The 13,384-nt window shown below is 46.1% G+C and overlaps 1 protein-coding gene across 1 annotated transcript in view; it reads left to right on the top strand.

Annotated features, from left to right (window-relative positions):
• Positions 1-13,384, top strand: part of adgrl1a (adhesion G protein-coupled receptor L1a) — a 90,438-nt gene that overhangs the window by 36,124 nt on the left and 40,930 nt on the right. Inside the window, exon 2 of the mRNA XM_062408713.1 lies at positions 4,213-4,382. Coding sequence (XP_062264697.1) covers positions 4,313-4,382 — 70 coding nt within the window. The 5' untranslated portion in view covers positions 4,213-4,312. The remainder of the gene's footprint in view (positions 1-4,212; positions 4,383-13,384) is intronic.

The following is a 13,384-nucleotide window of genomic DNA, read 5'->3' as shown; positions in this document are numbered from 1 at the left end:
TTATTGTTACACACGTCCTTCTATTGCTCCCTCTTGCCCAACTCAAGAGAGTACAAAAGAGTTTCGAGTGTGACAAAGCTTCAGCAGCGATGAGTCAGAGGGAGAATTACTTAGAAGCCCCCAGGCAAAGCATAGGTTTTTATCATTCTCTGTAGTCTAATGAAACTCTAATACTACATGGCTGTAGTCCTCACTGAGTCCGGTGACATTTTTCCTCTGGAATAAAGTGATACCAAATCCCGAGAGCAACAATGTGGTGGTTTGCACTTTATTCCAGTACGAGCAGATGCCATTTGAACTGAACTTGTACTTGATTACAAACATGTATTGCAGCAGTTTTCATCACTGTCTGATTTCTAAGGGAGCAGTGATTACCATTCACTTCTGCACACTTGTCAGATGCAAGGAGCCAGTCATTTCCTTCCTTCGCTACTCAACCAGCTATTTGTTGTTGAAGCCTCTGAGGTACAAACATCAATCCTAACAGCATAGGGAAATGCGTCTGCTTCATCTTTAAGATGCAAAACCATCTCTTTGCATGAAGAAACTGGCCGTCATCATTTATTTACTGTCAAATCCTTAAATCAATCATGAGTGTTTTTCCAACCGAATGGATTTGTGCACATCTGTGTTCACAGTGGGTTTTTTTCAGCCCAATTTCCCTTGATCATATTCACTTGTTCGTGTAAACATACCTCATCTTCGAAATGCAGGGAAATGCAAATTAGGATGTTAGAAGTTCCCAGATTGGGACTGTGTGTGCACAAAGTATCGCAGGCAAACATTTTGTAGGGAATACACTTTCAAGGCTGCAGTTTTTAGTCCAGTCAGTGGTCTGCTTCTGAAGCCTTCTGACCATTCAGTATAGATTCACACATCCATACACGCACACCTTGAGTCGACTTCTCATACTTGTGTTACCCACCTTGATATCAGATTCCCCTCAGTGGGAGAAGGAACCTGCAGCCGCTCCAGCTCTGAGAGTCGCACCAGCTTTTCTAATTATGCGGCAAAAACTGTCAACTCTTTGTGCTCCCGCCTTTTGATTATGCTCGGGTAATGTTCCTAAATGCCTCTTTCTTCTGCACAGAAATTATTTGCATGATGGGGGAAACTTGAAAAGCTCTTGTGACAGACATGCACAGCCCTTAACATTACCCCCTACCCCGTATTAACAAAAAAAGGACATGTGACACCATGTTCTTGATGAGTGTGCCTGCAAAAGCAAACAGATCCTAATGATCCTGGTGTTTATCGTAATGATCCAATAGAGGTGGATAATGAGGTTATTTGCTTTGGATCAAGGCAGACTGTAAATTAATAGCTGGAGAAACAGAGGGGAGCAAGATGACAGAGCTGTGCACTTAAAGTGTCGCTCAGACAGCCTCATGTCTGTCTCTTGTGTAAATACACCCGACTGTCATTGGCCCCTGTCTCGCACTGTCTCTCCTGCTCGCCCGCGTCACCTTTCCACCAGTGCGGTGAAATTGCTCTCCGTTCTCCCATTCTGTGGTCGCTGGTCTCTTAGGGATATGATGTTCAGCTCTATTAGAGGAGGAACAGTGATGATAATAATGGTGGATTAGATCAGTGCAAAAGGTCAGCCTCTGGCCGCGGGCGTGTAACATCCTCCGAGCAGGGAGACCGTGGAGGTTGAAGACACCCATCTCACACCCTCCGAAGACTCCTAACCTTCTTCTAGCCAGGGGCACACTGACTCATAGACCACGGCAGAAGAAATACATTCCCCTCTGCTTTCTTACTATTCCTTTGCTTTTCCTCGCTGGGCTATTTTCAGCACTTTCCCCCTCCCACTTTCTCTTATTTATTCTTGTCATACAGGAAACCATCCATCCCTTACTTCATTTGTTCCTTGCTTCCTTCGCTCCTACTCAGAATGCTTGGTGCCTCCTCTCTTTTTGTTCCTTCGTCCCCTCGTTCCTTTGTTTCTTCTTGTTTTCCACGTTGGCATCCATCCCTCCATCCATCCGTCCATCCATTCATCCTTCATTCAATTCTCTTCTGCCGTCCTAGGTACTGCAGTTGAGTGTTGTGTAATGCAAGCTTTCTTTTTTGTCACAAAATAAAATCAATTTATCCACCCTGCACTTTTCTCTCCTCTCCTCTCCTCTCTCAACCTGCCCTCCCTCTCTCCCTCCCTCCCTTTTCCTTCTCTCCCCCTGGCCCTCCTCATCTTCTGAAACCACAGGAGCGCTATTGTTGAGCAGAACAGACAGGAGCAGAGTCAAAAGAAACAAGAGCAAAGACAGATTTTTCTTATTAAATCCACAAAAGTAGGAGGAATAGACAGAAAGCCAAAGGCCTGTCACTGAACAGGAAGGGATCATGTTTTTGAACATTGATAATACAAAGAGATGTAAGGTGGGGATGGGTTCGGGGGGGTTGTTTTAGGCCTTTTGAGAGAGAGGGGCAGTCGGGCCTCTAAAGTACTGCATCACGTCTAGTGCTATTTGTTTACAGCTTTTCTACTTTGTCTCACCCGACTCCCCTCCGAGCTTGTGTCCTTTTCTCAGCTGCTGGTCATAGAGGGTGGTAGATAACACACTCAAATTAAGGAAAAGGCTGGACTAGTGCAGAGGTTATGTGTGTGTGTGATGTGTGTTGTGCACACTATAGAAATAAACACTGGTGTAAAGTGCAGCCGCTGTGGAGCTGCTTTTTATTCTGCGCTCTGCTTTCGTTTTCTCTCCCTCCCTTTTCCCCCCTCTCGCTCTTGCTCTTGCTCGACGTCATCCAACATACTAATCCACACAGAGACACCCAGGCAGGTCGGTGGCTGCGGGCCGGGCGTTGCCACTGGGGAGGAGGGTAAATATCAGAGAAGGTCAGGGAGAGGGAGGGGTTGGAGAGGTGGAGGAGAAGCCAAATCAGTGCTGACGACGCGTGGGGGGTAAAGCTACCCAGTCACTCAGTTCCTGCCATCTTGGCTGCCGGGATAAGAGAGTTTGGCCATGCCTGCATTCTGCCGTGTGTGTTCCAGTGTTAAAATAGGTGGATGAAAACATTTAAAAAGTGGAAGCATAAACAGAGTTCTTGCCAATTTAACAGTATAATTCTAAGTAGCTGACTTTTAGTGCATAATGACAATTACACACCCATTGCTCTTGATTGTCGACAAAACATTTTCAACATTTTAAATAGCCTATTTTCCAAACACCATGAGAACATCAAGTATTGTCTCCAATAGTGTGTGTGTGTGTGTGCGTGCCTTTGTGTGTGTGTGTGTGTGTGTGTGTGCGATAGAGAGTGAGCTAGAGGAAGTGCATGAATGCTTAATCTATTATATTATGCCCTTCTACAATTTAAGTTAGTAGATCAATCAAATAAAGGGGGTAGACGGTTAAAGAGATCAGAGGAAATCCTCTCAATACCCATATCAAAAAAAAAAAGATAGCGAAAAACACACACACACACGCAAATACATATATAAATCCACTCTGTCTGTTTCATCTGCAAACTCACCAGGAGAAGTACTCGCACTAACAGCACCATCTCCACTGCTCTGTGTCTCTCTGCCCCTGGAGCGGAGGATCAGGCTTCACTGTCAAAATATCTGAGCTGAAGTTCCACATAGTGATTTATTTCATTAGGCAAATGAGAAGTGTGAGCCCTAAGGCAATGCTGACTGCTTTTCACATCTCGGTGTGTGTGTGTGTGTGTGTGCGTGCGTGCGGTCCTAAACGCACACACACATAATGAGGGATATGATTATTTATTTTAGATGTTTAACATTGCTCTGTTAACAGCCCTAAAAACGTATGTAGCATGTCTTGTTCAATCAAGCGTTCAAACACTGTAGAGTGATGGCAGTGGCAACAGCTGTTGCCATGCCATCGTGCACAAAATGGCCTCAGATCTCCAGGTCTGATCGTTCCCCCTGACCACCACAGGGGGAGCCTCTCCTCTCCTCTCCTCTCCTCTCCTCTCCTCTCCTCTCCTCTCCTCTCCTCTCCTCTCCTCTCCTCTCCTCTCCTCTCCTCTCCTCTCCTCTCCTCCTCCACTCTCCTGATGCCATACCAGTCATGAACAGCTCAGTTATATCCCTGCAATAAAAACTGAATAAATTAATCAACCTAGTCTAATTCAAATGCCACACTGAAAGGGGGAAAACATAATTTCTCTTTATAGACTTTTTTTTATTTGGCAGAGAAGTAACGTTCCTCTTTTCTCCACCCCCCCCTCTGTCTACAGGATCACCCTCAGGGAGGGTGTAAGCTGAGGAAGTGCCCCCCCACTCACCTGTGCCTGTGAGCAGCTCCGCTCTAGCCCTGCCCCCTGCTCAGCCTCCAACATGGCTCTTGCAGTCTGGATCCTCTCTACCTGCGTTGTCGCTTTCAGCAACATCGCTCCATCATCGCAAGGTATGTGTTAAATATTCATATTGTGTGTTGCTTTTGATATGACCACATTAAACTCCTGTCTGTCTGCATTTAGTGGTTATCTGTATGTTTAACTGTTTATTTTATACACAGTGCAGCTTGTAACGTTGCACATGTTCACTGTGGCCCGTAAGTGTCCCCACCGGGCTATTGCAAATGAGCATGTAATATTTATATGTTAGCTTTGTGATGAAGCTTCTGAGTCTATTGACTTGCTGACCAGGCGGGAAACGCTGCACTTGATTAACGGAACTGTCTCTACAGGAGCCCCCGAGGTGGAGAGTGTATGTGTGAATGTCAATACAATTTCTTGTCATCTTGATGTCAGTTGGAGCGTAGCTAGACTATGAGGGGGGAATCCGTGCATGTAATGGTGCCATATGGGTGACCTCCTTGAATGTGCCATGTACCATACAATTTGTCATTTTCTGTGTGTGTGTGCTTGCTGTTGTCAGCCTGGCAGGTGACCCGATTGGGTTGAAGTGACAATGGAGGTTGTGTGTGTGTGTGTGCGTGCGTGCGTCCAAACTGTTCTTGTTTTGTTGCAGTTGTTGGCCTTTATGCCTTATTAGTGCTGACATCCCTAAAGTTAACATCGTTTAACCAGGTTTTCATCAAAGTCATGTTGTTGATGTGTTTTCATGTGGTGTTTGACCTTGATGATGTACCTGCAGCTTCCTTTTACCATTTCAAGCAACATGCTGTTTTTATGAATTTCAAAGTAAGACCTAAGGTGCTCAATAAAAACATGCTCCAAATCCTAAGTGTTGTGTGAAAACCTACATACCTGAGGGTTTTCTGAGGAGCTCGCGGAATTGCCAACGTTTACAAAAACTTCAGCCTCTGAAGCAGATCGAGACGTTATTAAAAAAAAAACACAGTTTGACAGCTTAAACATTCATTGTAAATCGCTGCCTTTTCCCTAGGGTTATAGAACATTATTTGATTAACGAATAAAGCGGCAAACTCGCTGAGCTCCCCCCTCTTCCTCCTCTTCTTCAAACATGTTTTCTACTAATGGAGTCTTGGTCAGCATCGTCATTTTTATGGCTATTTTCATCAAGGAAACAATTTTTGATCTGCTCCTCCAGGTTAGATCTTAAGCCATTAACTGAATGCAATTTCCCTTTCCTGCAAGTTTTCCAGTGAATCAGGGTGTCACATGTCTTGAAAGTGATGACACCGTATAAAACAAATACAGGTCTCGTCTGGCTCTGAAGGGAGGAGCTCACATGCATCACGTCTAAATGGGTTCTGGCCCTGATTCAAACTATTATTTACTGTTTATCGTTTACAAGCACTAATCTCGACTGGTGCATAGCTTTTCTTGCTAAAATAACCCAAAAGTTTAGTTGGTATAGAAATGCAGGAAAATTTGATTTTAAATGACACATTTTTGTCTAGGTGGTATATCCTCCCAAGTTAACCCTATCTTGCATCTAAAAATATGATTCAGTGCCCATGCGCGTGCACATCGGAGGATGTGTAGCAGGGAGGGAGCAGGGATCGCATCGGGAGTCAAAGGGCCGAGGAGGGGATGGAGGGTCCGTTGGCTGCTGGGTTTCCTGCTTGTGGCCTGCCACACAGACTGCATCGCACCATCTGTTCGATGCTCTCAGTCAACTCGGTGCCAACCTGCCGCTGGGTGATGGACAGCTAGGATGATGATGATGATGATGAGGAGGAGGAAGAGGAGGAGGAGGAGGGGCATTAGAGAGGGAAGAGTCGGTTTTTGCCACATGGAGGCAACTAGTGACGAAGCAGGAAGGGTGGAAGAAACTGAAGGAAGGAGGATATAATTAAATTGTGTGTGTGTGTATGTATGTATGTGTGTGTGTGTGTACCTTCATCAGCATTGGTTTTATCAGTCCCTCCATGTAAGCTCCGATTGACCAGATGCGGTTTTAATTTGAGTAGATGCTGTTTTTCTTTTTTTCATCTCTGTTTTAGCTGCTTTCGTAACACTGGTTTTGTGCACCAAACGTTCTGTTCCATCAGACACCTTTGGCCTCTGGCACTTTGTTGCTTTGTGTGTGCCTGTGTGTGTGTGTGCCCTTGTGTGTGTGTGTGTGCTTGAAAATGAGTCTGTCCATGAGACCTGACACCGCAGGAGTATTAATGAGGCATTAATAATCAATTGACTGTTATCTGTATTCGCATATGCACAACATTTGGTTTAATTCAATTACTGAAATCTTTTTGTATAATGAAACCAGGTCCACAGACGTGACACGTGCTCTCAAACACCCCCGCGCACCGTTTTTTTAGCTGCTTCTAATTTCTCACAGTCGAATTTTGGCTGAGATGTTTCCTCTCTAATGTGGTGTGACTGGAGAAGCAGGGAATAGAAGAGAGAGGAAGGAGGAAGTAGAATTTTTCAGGATGTGGGGCAGAGTTTTGAAGTGACGAGAGCTGCAGAAATCACTCTCGGGCTAATCAGAGCTCATTTGGAAACCTGCAGGATCATCACACATGGCTTCCCAGTCTAATGTGTACCACTGCGCTTCCTCAGTGTCCCCACTAATCTGCGGTGCTTTAACCTCACTTTACTCCTGGCTGCACATTCTAATATTTAGCCAGAGCACCCGCACATTTATTCTCCTCTGGAAGCAGCCCTTAAATGCAAATGTTCCTAACCAGCATGAGCTTTGTACACACACTCCTTACCTGCTCCGTGTCCCACAGTGAACATTCATCCTATTTAAATCACTGTTCACTTCGCCTTTTTGTCTTCGAAGTGCTGTGATGACGGCCTCAAACAAACGCAATCATTTCATTCATGAATGCGATCTCTTACCAACCTAGGCAAATAGTGTCCTATTCACAGCCGTATATACACAACTCCTCCACTTGCCCGTCCCGGCAGGCTGCCTGACAGACTGACACCCTGACAAACAGAACAACGTCCCGCTGATTCCACAGGAGGTCCCGAGAATGTACGACCCAAACGCAGTGATGTTGCTCTGAAAGCCCATTAGGCCTGCTTAATGTGGCAGGCATTGCAGGCAGCTGTGCCGTACGCGGTGATGTCCTGACACGGAGCTTTTATTTAGCACAGCGCACAAGCATCTGCATGTGTGCGTTCTGTATGTGTGGCTGTATTTATGTGCACGAGCAGTGGCAGCCCAGACCATAATAAGGCTATTTGTGGGTTATTTTGGTCTGTAAGACGTGTGTGTGTGTGTGTGTGTGTGTTCACTGTGTCCACGATAGTATCTGATTGGTTCTGTTGATCCGTGTTCTCCTGTCCAGATGGGGACGTGTGGTCATTTGTTTACGTGCTTGTGTGACAATCATTTCAGGATGCCAGTGCCGACTGACTGGTGGAATCTGTTCACATCTTCCCTGGATTTAAGCCTTTGCTCTCAGATCAGTCGCGTGGAAAGGCCCCTGGTCCTTTAGTGCACACGCAGACATTTTTATCCGTCTCCCCTCCTCTCCCTGGCTTTTTGTCTTCTGTGCCTTCTCCCCAAGCTATTATTCAAGGATGGTGGACTAGCTGTTTTTACACATCTCCTCCACAAAGTGCTCTAGTCTCTTGACTGTCCTTGGATGGTGACAGAATGTCTGAATGGGGACTGATCTCAACGCAGTATCCTGGTTTTCTATAATGCAGCGCTGGGCAGTTACTTTTCATGGCAGGCGACATGAAGAATTCACCAGGCCTTTACAAGCCAGGTGCTTTTTTATGACGGACCTGACAGTTATTTCGGGTCTAAGTGTGGCTCAACCCCTCAATCTGAAATTCTGAGTAAAGCTCTGAAAAATACCTGACCTGAAACCACATCCAATATTGAATATTGTAGAGAGCGGGCGTCGACTTCCAGTCCCTCAATACTGTAATATTAAAATGATCATTTCAAAACTGCGACCTACTCACTAATTCATAAGAATTGATTCTCTGACGGCCTTGTAGCAATAATATTTCAAGAGGAGGCAATAAAGCAGTAGGGCTGCTAACCTCGCTATGAACACTTGGCTTCTCAGAGTGGAATAATTCACTGAACAGCATATTATATTGCTTAATGTGTGTTTTGTAAAGTTTACACTTGCAGCAGATGTGTTGCTACCAGTAAAGATATCGTGTGTTTAACTGTAATGTATACATTCAGAAATATACAGACAAATAAACCAACAATAGACCTAAACCGTGAGAACCATCTGGTTGTGCACATAAAGTAAAAGTCTCATTTTGTCTAAAAATAACCTTTGAACATGTTTTACTGTGTTTTTCTCTGCCAAGAAGAAATCTCCAGCCTTCACTGACACTAATTGCGAGTGGCTCGTGAATATTGCTGCATATCATCTAGATTTTGCAACAGAGAACCCCTGTAAACCCCCATTTCTCCCATGTGTCTCTCTCCCTCTTGTGCATTTTCAAGCTTTTGCAGCATCCCTATATTTGTAGCAGCATCCTGCGCCTCACCGCTCTCACACACCTTCGATTTCCATCCCATCTCTCTGCTTTCTCTCCACTGACAACTCAGCTATTACTCTGTGTCGTGACGTGGACCCGAAGCCCCACTTTCTATTGACCCCCTCTTTCTGCAGTGTTTTCCTTGCTGCCACCATCATCCCCACCATGTTTTCCACCTTCCTCGCCTTCCCCCTTAACCTTCCTCCCAGCCCCTGCTTTGTTTTCCTGCCCTTGCCCCGTGCCTGCTCTCTTCTCTTAACAGTGCTTATCTCTTGTCCTTGTCGCTTCCTTCCTTTCACTTCCTTGGCCACTTTCTGTTTTTCTCCTGTTTGTTGCCGTCCTCGTTTCGGTCCCCGGTGCTGGGGGATGCTGTCTCTTCAAAGCCCTTGGCTGAGAGCAGTAGATCACAGAGAGGACTGTGTGAGTGAAAGGTTAATGGATGGCCTTTGAACATATATTGGGAGTCGGGGGTGGGCGGGAGGAGGAGGGAGAGGCCAGGGCGGAGTGGCGGCGTGTTCTTTCAAACCCCTGTTTGAAGACGATGCACGTGTCTGCCCGTGTATACAAGCCCTGTGCGTGTTTTTGTTTATTCATTTGTTCACAGTGTTTGTGTGTGTGTCACCATTTTGTTTGTGTTTGCTTGTAGTTGTATGCGACAGTGTGTTAGTGTGTGTACATTGATTTGTGTACCGCAAACATGCCCCTATGTAAAGGATTGGGGACTGTGTTCCTGTTTGTGCAGTTGTGTGATAGCTGCCCCTTTTCTCTACGGGCGTAGCTGCGTAACTTTGAGGCTCTTTAGCCGTGAAGGACTGTCTGTGTGTTTGTGTTTGTGTGTGTGTCTGTGTGTGCGTGTGCGTGTGTGCATTTTTGTATGTTTATTCGTATGCATCCAGTGCGAAATGTTTGCATTTGCTTCCTTGGGTATTTTGTGGACTGCAGATTGATAATTACCAGCAGAAGCTTACGGCCGGTAGCCAAGGGCATAGAGAGAGTAGAGTGGGGTGGGGGGGATGCAAGGAGAGAGATGGATGAGCGGAGAAGCTGCTAAAACTGTGAACCGTAGTAAAGAAGGAGAAACGAAAAAGAGAAGAGGGGGGAAAACTGGAGGTGAGGGGTCAGGACGAGAGGAGAGGAATGAAGACAAGGAGGGGATGAGGGGAGGGCGATGGGGTTTCTGGGCAGTTTAAATTGGATGTGGGATCGAGGGATCGTGCGGAGGTGAAAAACAAGAAAACACAAAGAGTGACAGAAACATACAGTGCTCGTTGTGCTGCAAGTAAACAAGATGGCGTGCACGCGGAAGAGGGATTCATCAGCATTTTACAGCCAAATCCATTTTTATGGATTTAATGTGAAGGTACAGGGGCATCATGCAGTACATATACTTGCAAACGTATTGATCAGCTCATAAACATGCACAGTAAATACACACTGACGCACCGTCCACCCGTCCAAACCTTTGGCTCCGTGCATAAGGAGGTTAATTAAGTGTCTAATGCTGCAGCACGGCTGGGCTCTGACACTCATCTTCCCTAACACGTCTCTGGGTGTGACTTGCAAACGTACACACAAACACACACACGCGCCTTCCTGACAGCACGCCTTACATGGTACTCACCCAGCCCCACCACTCCACTTTATCTCTCACTCTCCCTCCTTTTTCCTATCACTTTCTTCACTTCAGTCTCTCGCCATCGTTCTCACTTTCCTTCTCTGTTTCTCGGCCTGCGCTGCCTTCTCCCCATCATCCCCGTGGCTGTTTCCCTGCAGCACCTGCAGTTTTACTCTACCACAGTGTTTGTATGAATCTAGGTCTGACTCACTGTCTGCTAGCCTCCCTCGTGTGATGCGTGCTGGAAGCGGAGAACAGACCAGGAACCGAGGTGTGTTGGGCCTGTAGCGCAGCTCCCCTCCCTGGGGAGGCCGAGCATATTTTACCCTGGGTGAATCTTCTACTTTTTAGGCAGGTTGAGTTTTGGGCTCTGCCATGCCCCCACCCTCGTTGCATCGAGGCACTTTTATTGCATAATTAGGCGCCATGGCCAGCAGTGAAGTGGTTTGACAGTATGAGCACGTCTGGGCTCGCCTCCTGCCTCAAGTTTGTGTATGTGTGTGTTGCTCAGCTACTCAGTGGCTTTTCATCCGCCTGTCTTTATCGGCTATGCCTGCTAGTCTCCCCTAGCACCACCACACAACAGACTTTGTCAACACACACACACACACTGAGTTCTCAAGGTTGAGAATGGAAGAGTGTAAGGGCTCGCTTGTGAACGCCTGCAAGAATTTTGGTATGTGCATCATTGCAAACGCGTGAGTATGTGTTGCATGTGGGTGTGTGTGTATCCCGGTTCCAGTGGGGGCCCATTTAATTCTCTTCTGAATGATGTAATGTTATAGGCTGTGCTGTAATTCAGTTCAGTTAGAGGACTTGGCCGCTGAGGAGAGAGGATGTCTGCACCTCACAACAATGGGAGGTCCTCTCTCACAAATCTGTTGGCCCGCTCCCTTTATGTCGGTGACCTTGTGCATCCACAAAGAACGGTCGTCGTGGTCGTCTGCCAGCATCTAGTTTGATTGTTTGTTTGTTTGTTTCTTTATATTTGTACCTGGGCCCTCATTCGATTTCTCCATCCCTGTGTTTGAGCTTGACCCGGCTCCATCGCGGTGGATGTGTGTCATTCCGGCGCTGCTTTGTGTGCCGACCATAAAGCAGAGCTGGTGACTCCCCATACAGTCGCTCCTCATCTCTTCTCCTCTGACTCCTTCCCCTGAGGAGTCAGAGGAGATGAGATAGCATTCTAGGTTTGATGCCATTATTTCAAAATCCGACTCACCTCTCTTTGTGGGGTACCCTCAACTTCTCCTTAACTTTATCATAACAACTGAAACCCTTAACCCTCTTTCTATCTTTCTGTTCTCTACCCTTTTCCCTTTCCCTTCAATTTTTTTTATGCAACAGCTCAGTTTTCAAACTAAAACAATCTTGTTCACACAAGTATTTTGGCTCCATATCAGGAAGACATGCATGTCCCATTTACACAGGAAGAAGCCTGATTAAAACCTGTCTCGTATAAATGCAAACATTAAAATGCAGATGATAATTACGACACAAGTAAAGCTATCATTATAGTTTTCTAACCTCGGACAGCCATTTACAGATCCAGCATCCGTTCCACTCCGAAGGTAAAGTCGGCTCCTGATTCTCAGACTCGACCAAAATAGTCAAACAAGCCCACACACAAACACACACAGTCCCACAGGCTCGCAGCCCCATCCCTTTCACCCTCATGTTAGGCCTTTAGGTTTGTCTCAGGATGTCACTTTGTCACAGCTCCTCAGCTTGAAGGCTGCCTGGATGAGACAGCTCTGGCCACATCTCCTCTGCTTGTCTGTCATGACAGGCCATGCTCCAGCGAGTCATTACGCTAACTCCGAGTGCTAAGTGACTCGCTAAGTTACAACACTAAGCTGATAAAGTACTGGAGAAATTGGTTGTGGACGATTCTGTACGAGAGCGGGATTCCCATCACCGAGACCTCTCCAGGTTCTCCAATGACCGTAAAATGACTTGTTCTCCTTTTCCAGCTTTTCTAAGGACGTAACCTGAAACCCATGAGTGTCAGCTCTCAAAGCTGAATTTGAGGGCATATTGTATGCAGATGTATGCGGGATGCTCTTGATATTCCACTGCTATCCCCGGGTTAAACGAGGATACTTCTCTATTTGCATTAGTTCTATTCAAAGTTCATTTTAAGGACAATGGTGTAACGAGAATCCTGCCTCATCAGCAGCGTTCCCAGTTTCTCAACTACCAATTCTGCTCGATGAAAATGTTCTCTGTGCTTCAGTGCTATGCTAATACTATTAGGAGATGACTGCTGGAACAGACAGAGGGGCTAAGAGGGGCTGATCACATTTGTGCCCCCGAAAGAAGTCAGCCAGCTAACAAGTCAGCCTCCGGGCCACAGCGCTCCGAAAGTATAATCTCCTATTGTGACTGAGCTGCAAAGTCAGTGTCACAGTCTCTGGCTCCCTGCAAGGCCGAACCTTCTAACTCAATTATTTCGGAGAAAACACACTGTAGAGCATCAGCCAAGGTCAAATCGTCTGAAACATTGAAATGGAGCTTTTATGTTTGAAAGCACACTTCAGATGATGGAACGTTTTATGGTAAATTGCATTGAAGAGAGACATCTTTGTCTATACAAGCAGTGAACTTTGTGTAACACTGGATCGTTGCAAACAAATCTGTGTACGTGTGTGTGGGCGCAAGAGCGAGAATAGAGACATGCAATAATATTAGCGAAAGAACGAGTGTGTGCAAAGACTTGCATGGCTCTTACAAAATGATGCCCTTGTCAGAGGGTCCAAGCATCTAGCCACCCCCAGGCTTTAATTACTGTGTGAGAATAATGAGTCAAATCCAATCAGTCCTCTCTCTTGCTCTTAATTTGTATGGAGTTTCTATTATGAAGCCAACTGCTTCAAGCCCTCTGACCAGCTGCCCCGGAGTGACACCATACCCCGGGTGACACCATACCCTGGTCTGGTGTGGGTTTGTCTG

The sequence above is a fragment of the Platichthys flesus genome, chromosome 16, assembly GCF_949316205.1.
Source record: "Platichthys flesus chromosome 16, fPlaFle2.1, whole genome shotgun sequence".
Lineage (NCBI taxonomy): Eukaryota > Metazoa > Chordata > Actinopteri > Pleuronectiformes > Pleuronectidae > Platichthys > Platichthys flesus.
The sequence above is the reverse complement of the archived record's forward strand: the minus strand, read 5'-3'. Positions and strand labels throughout refer to the sequence as shown.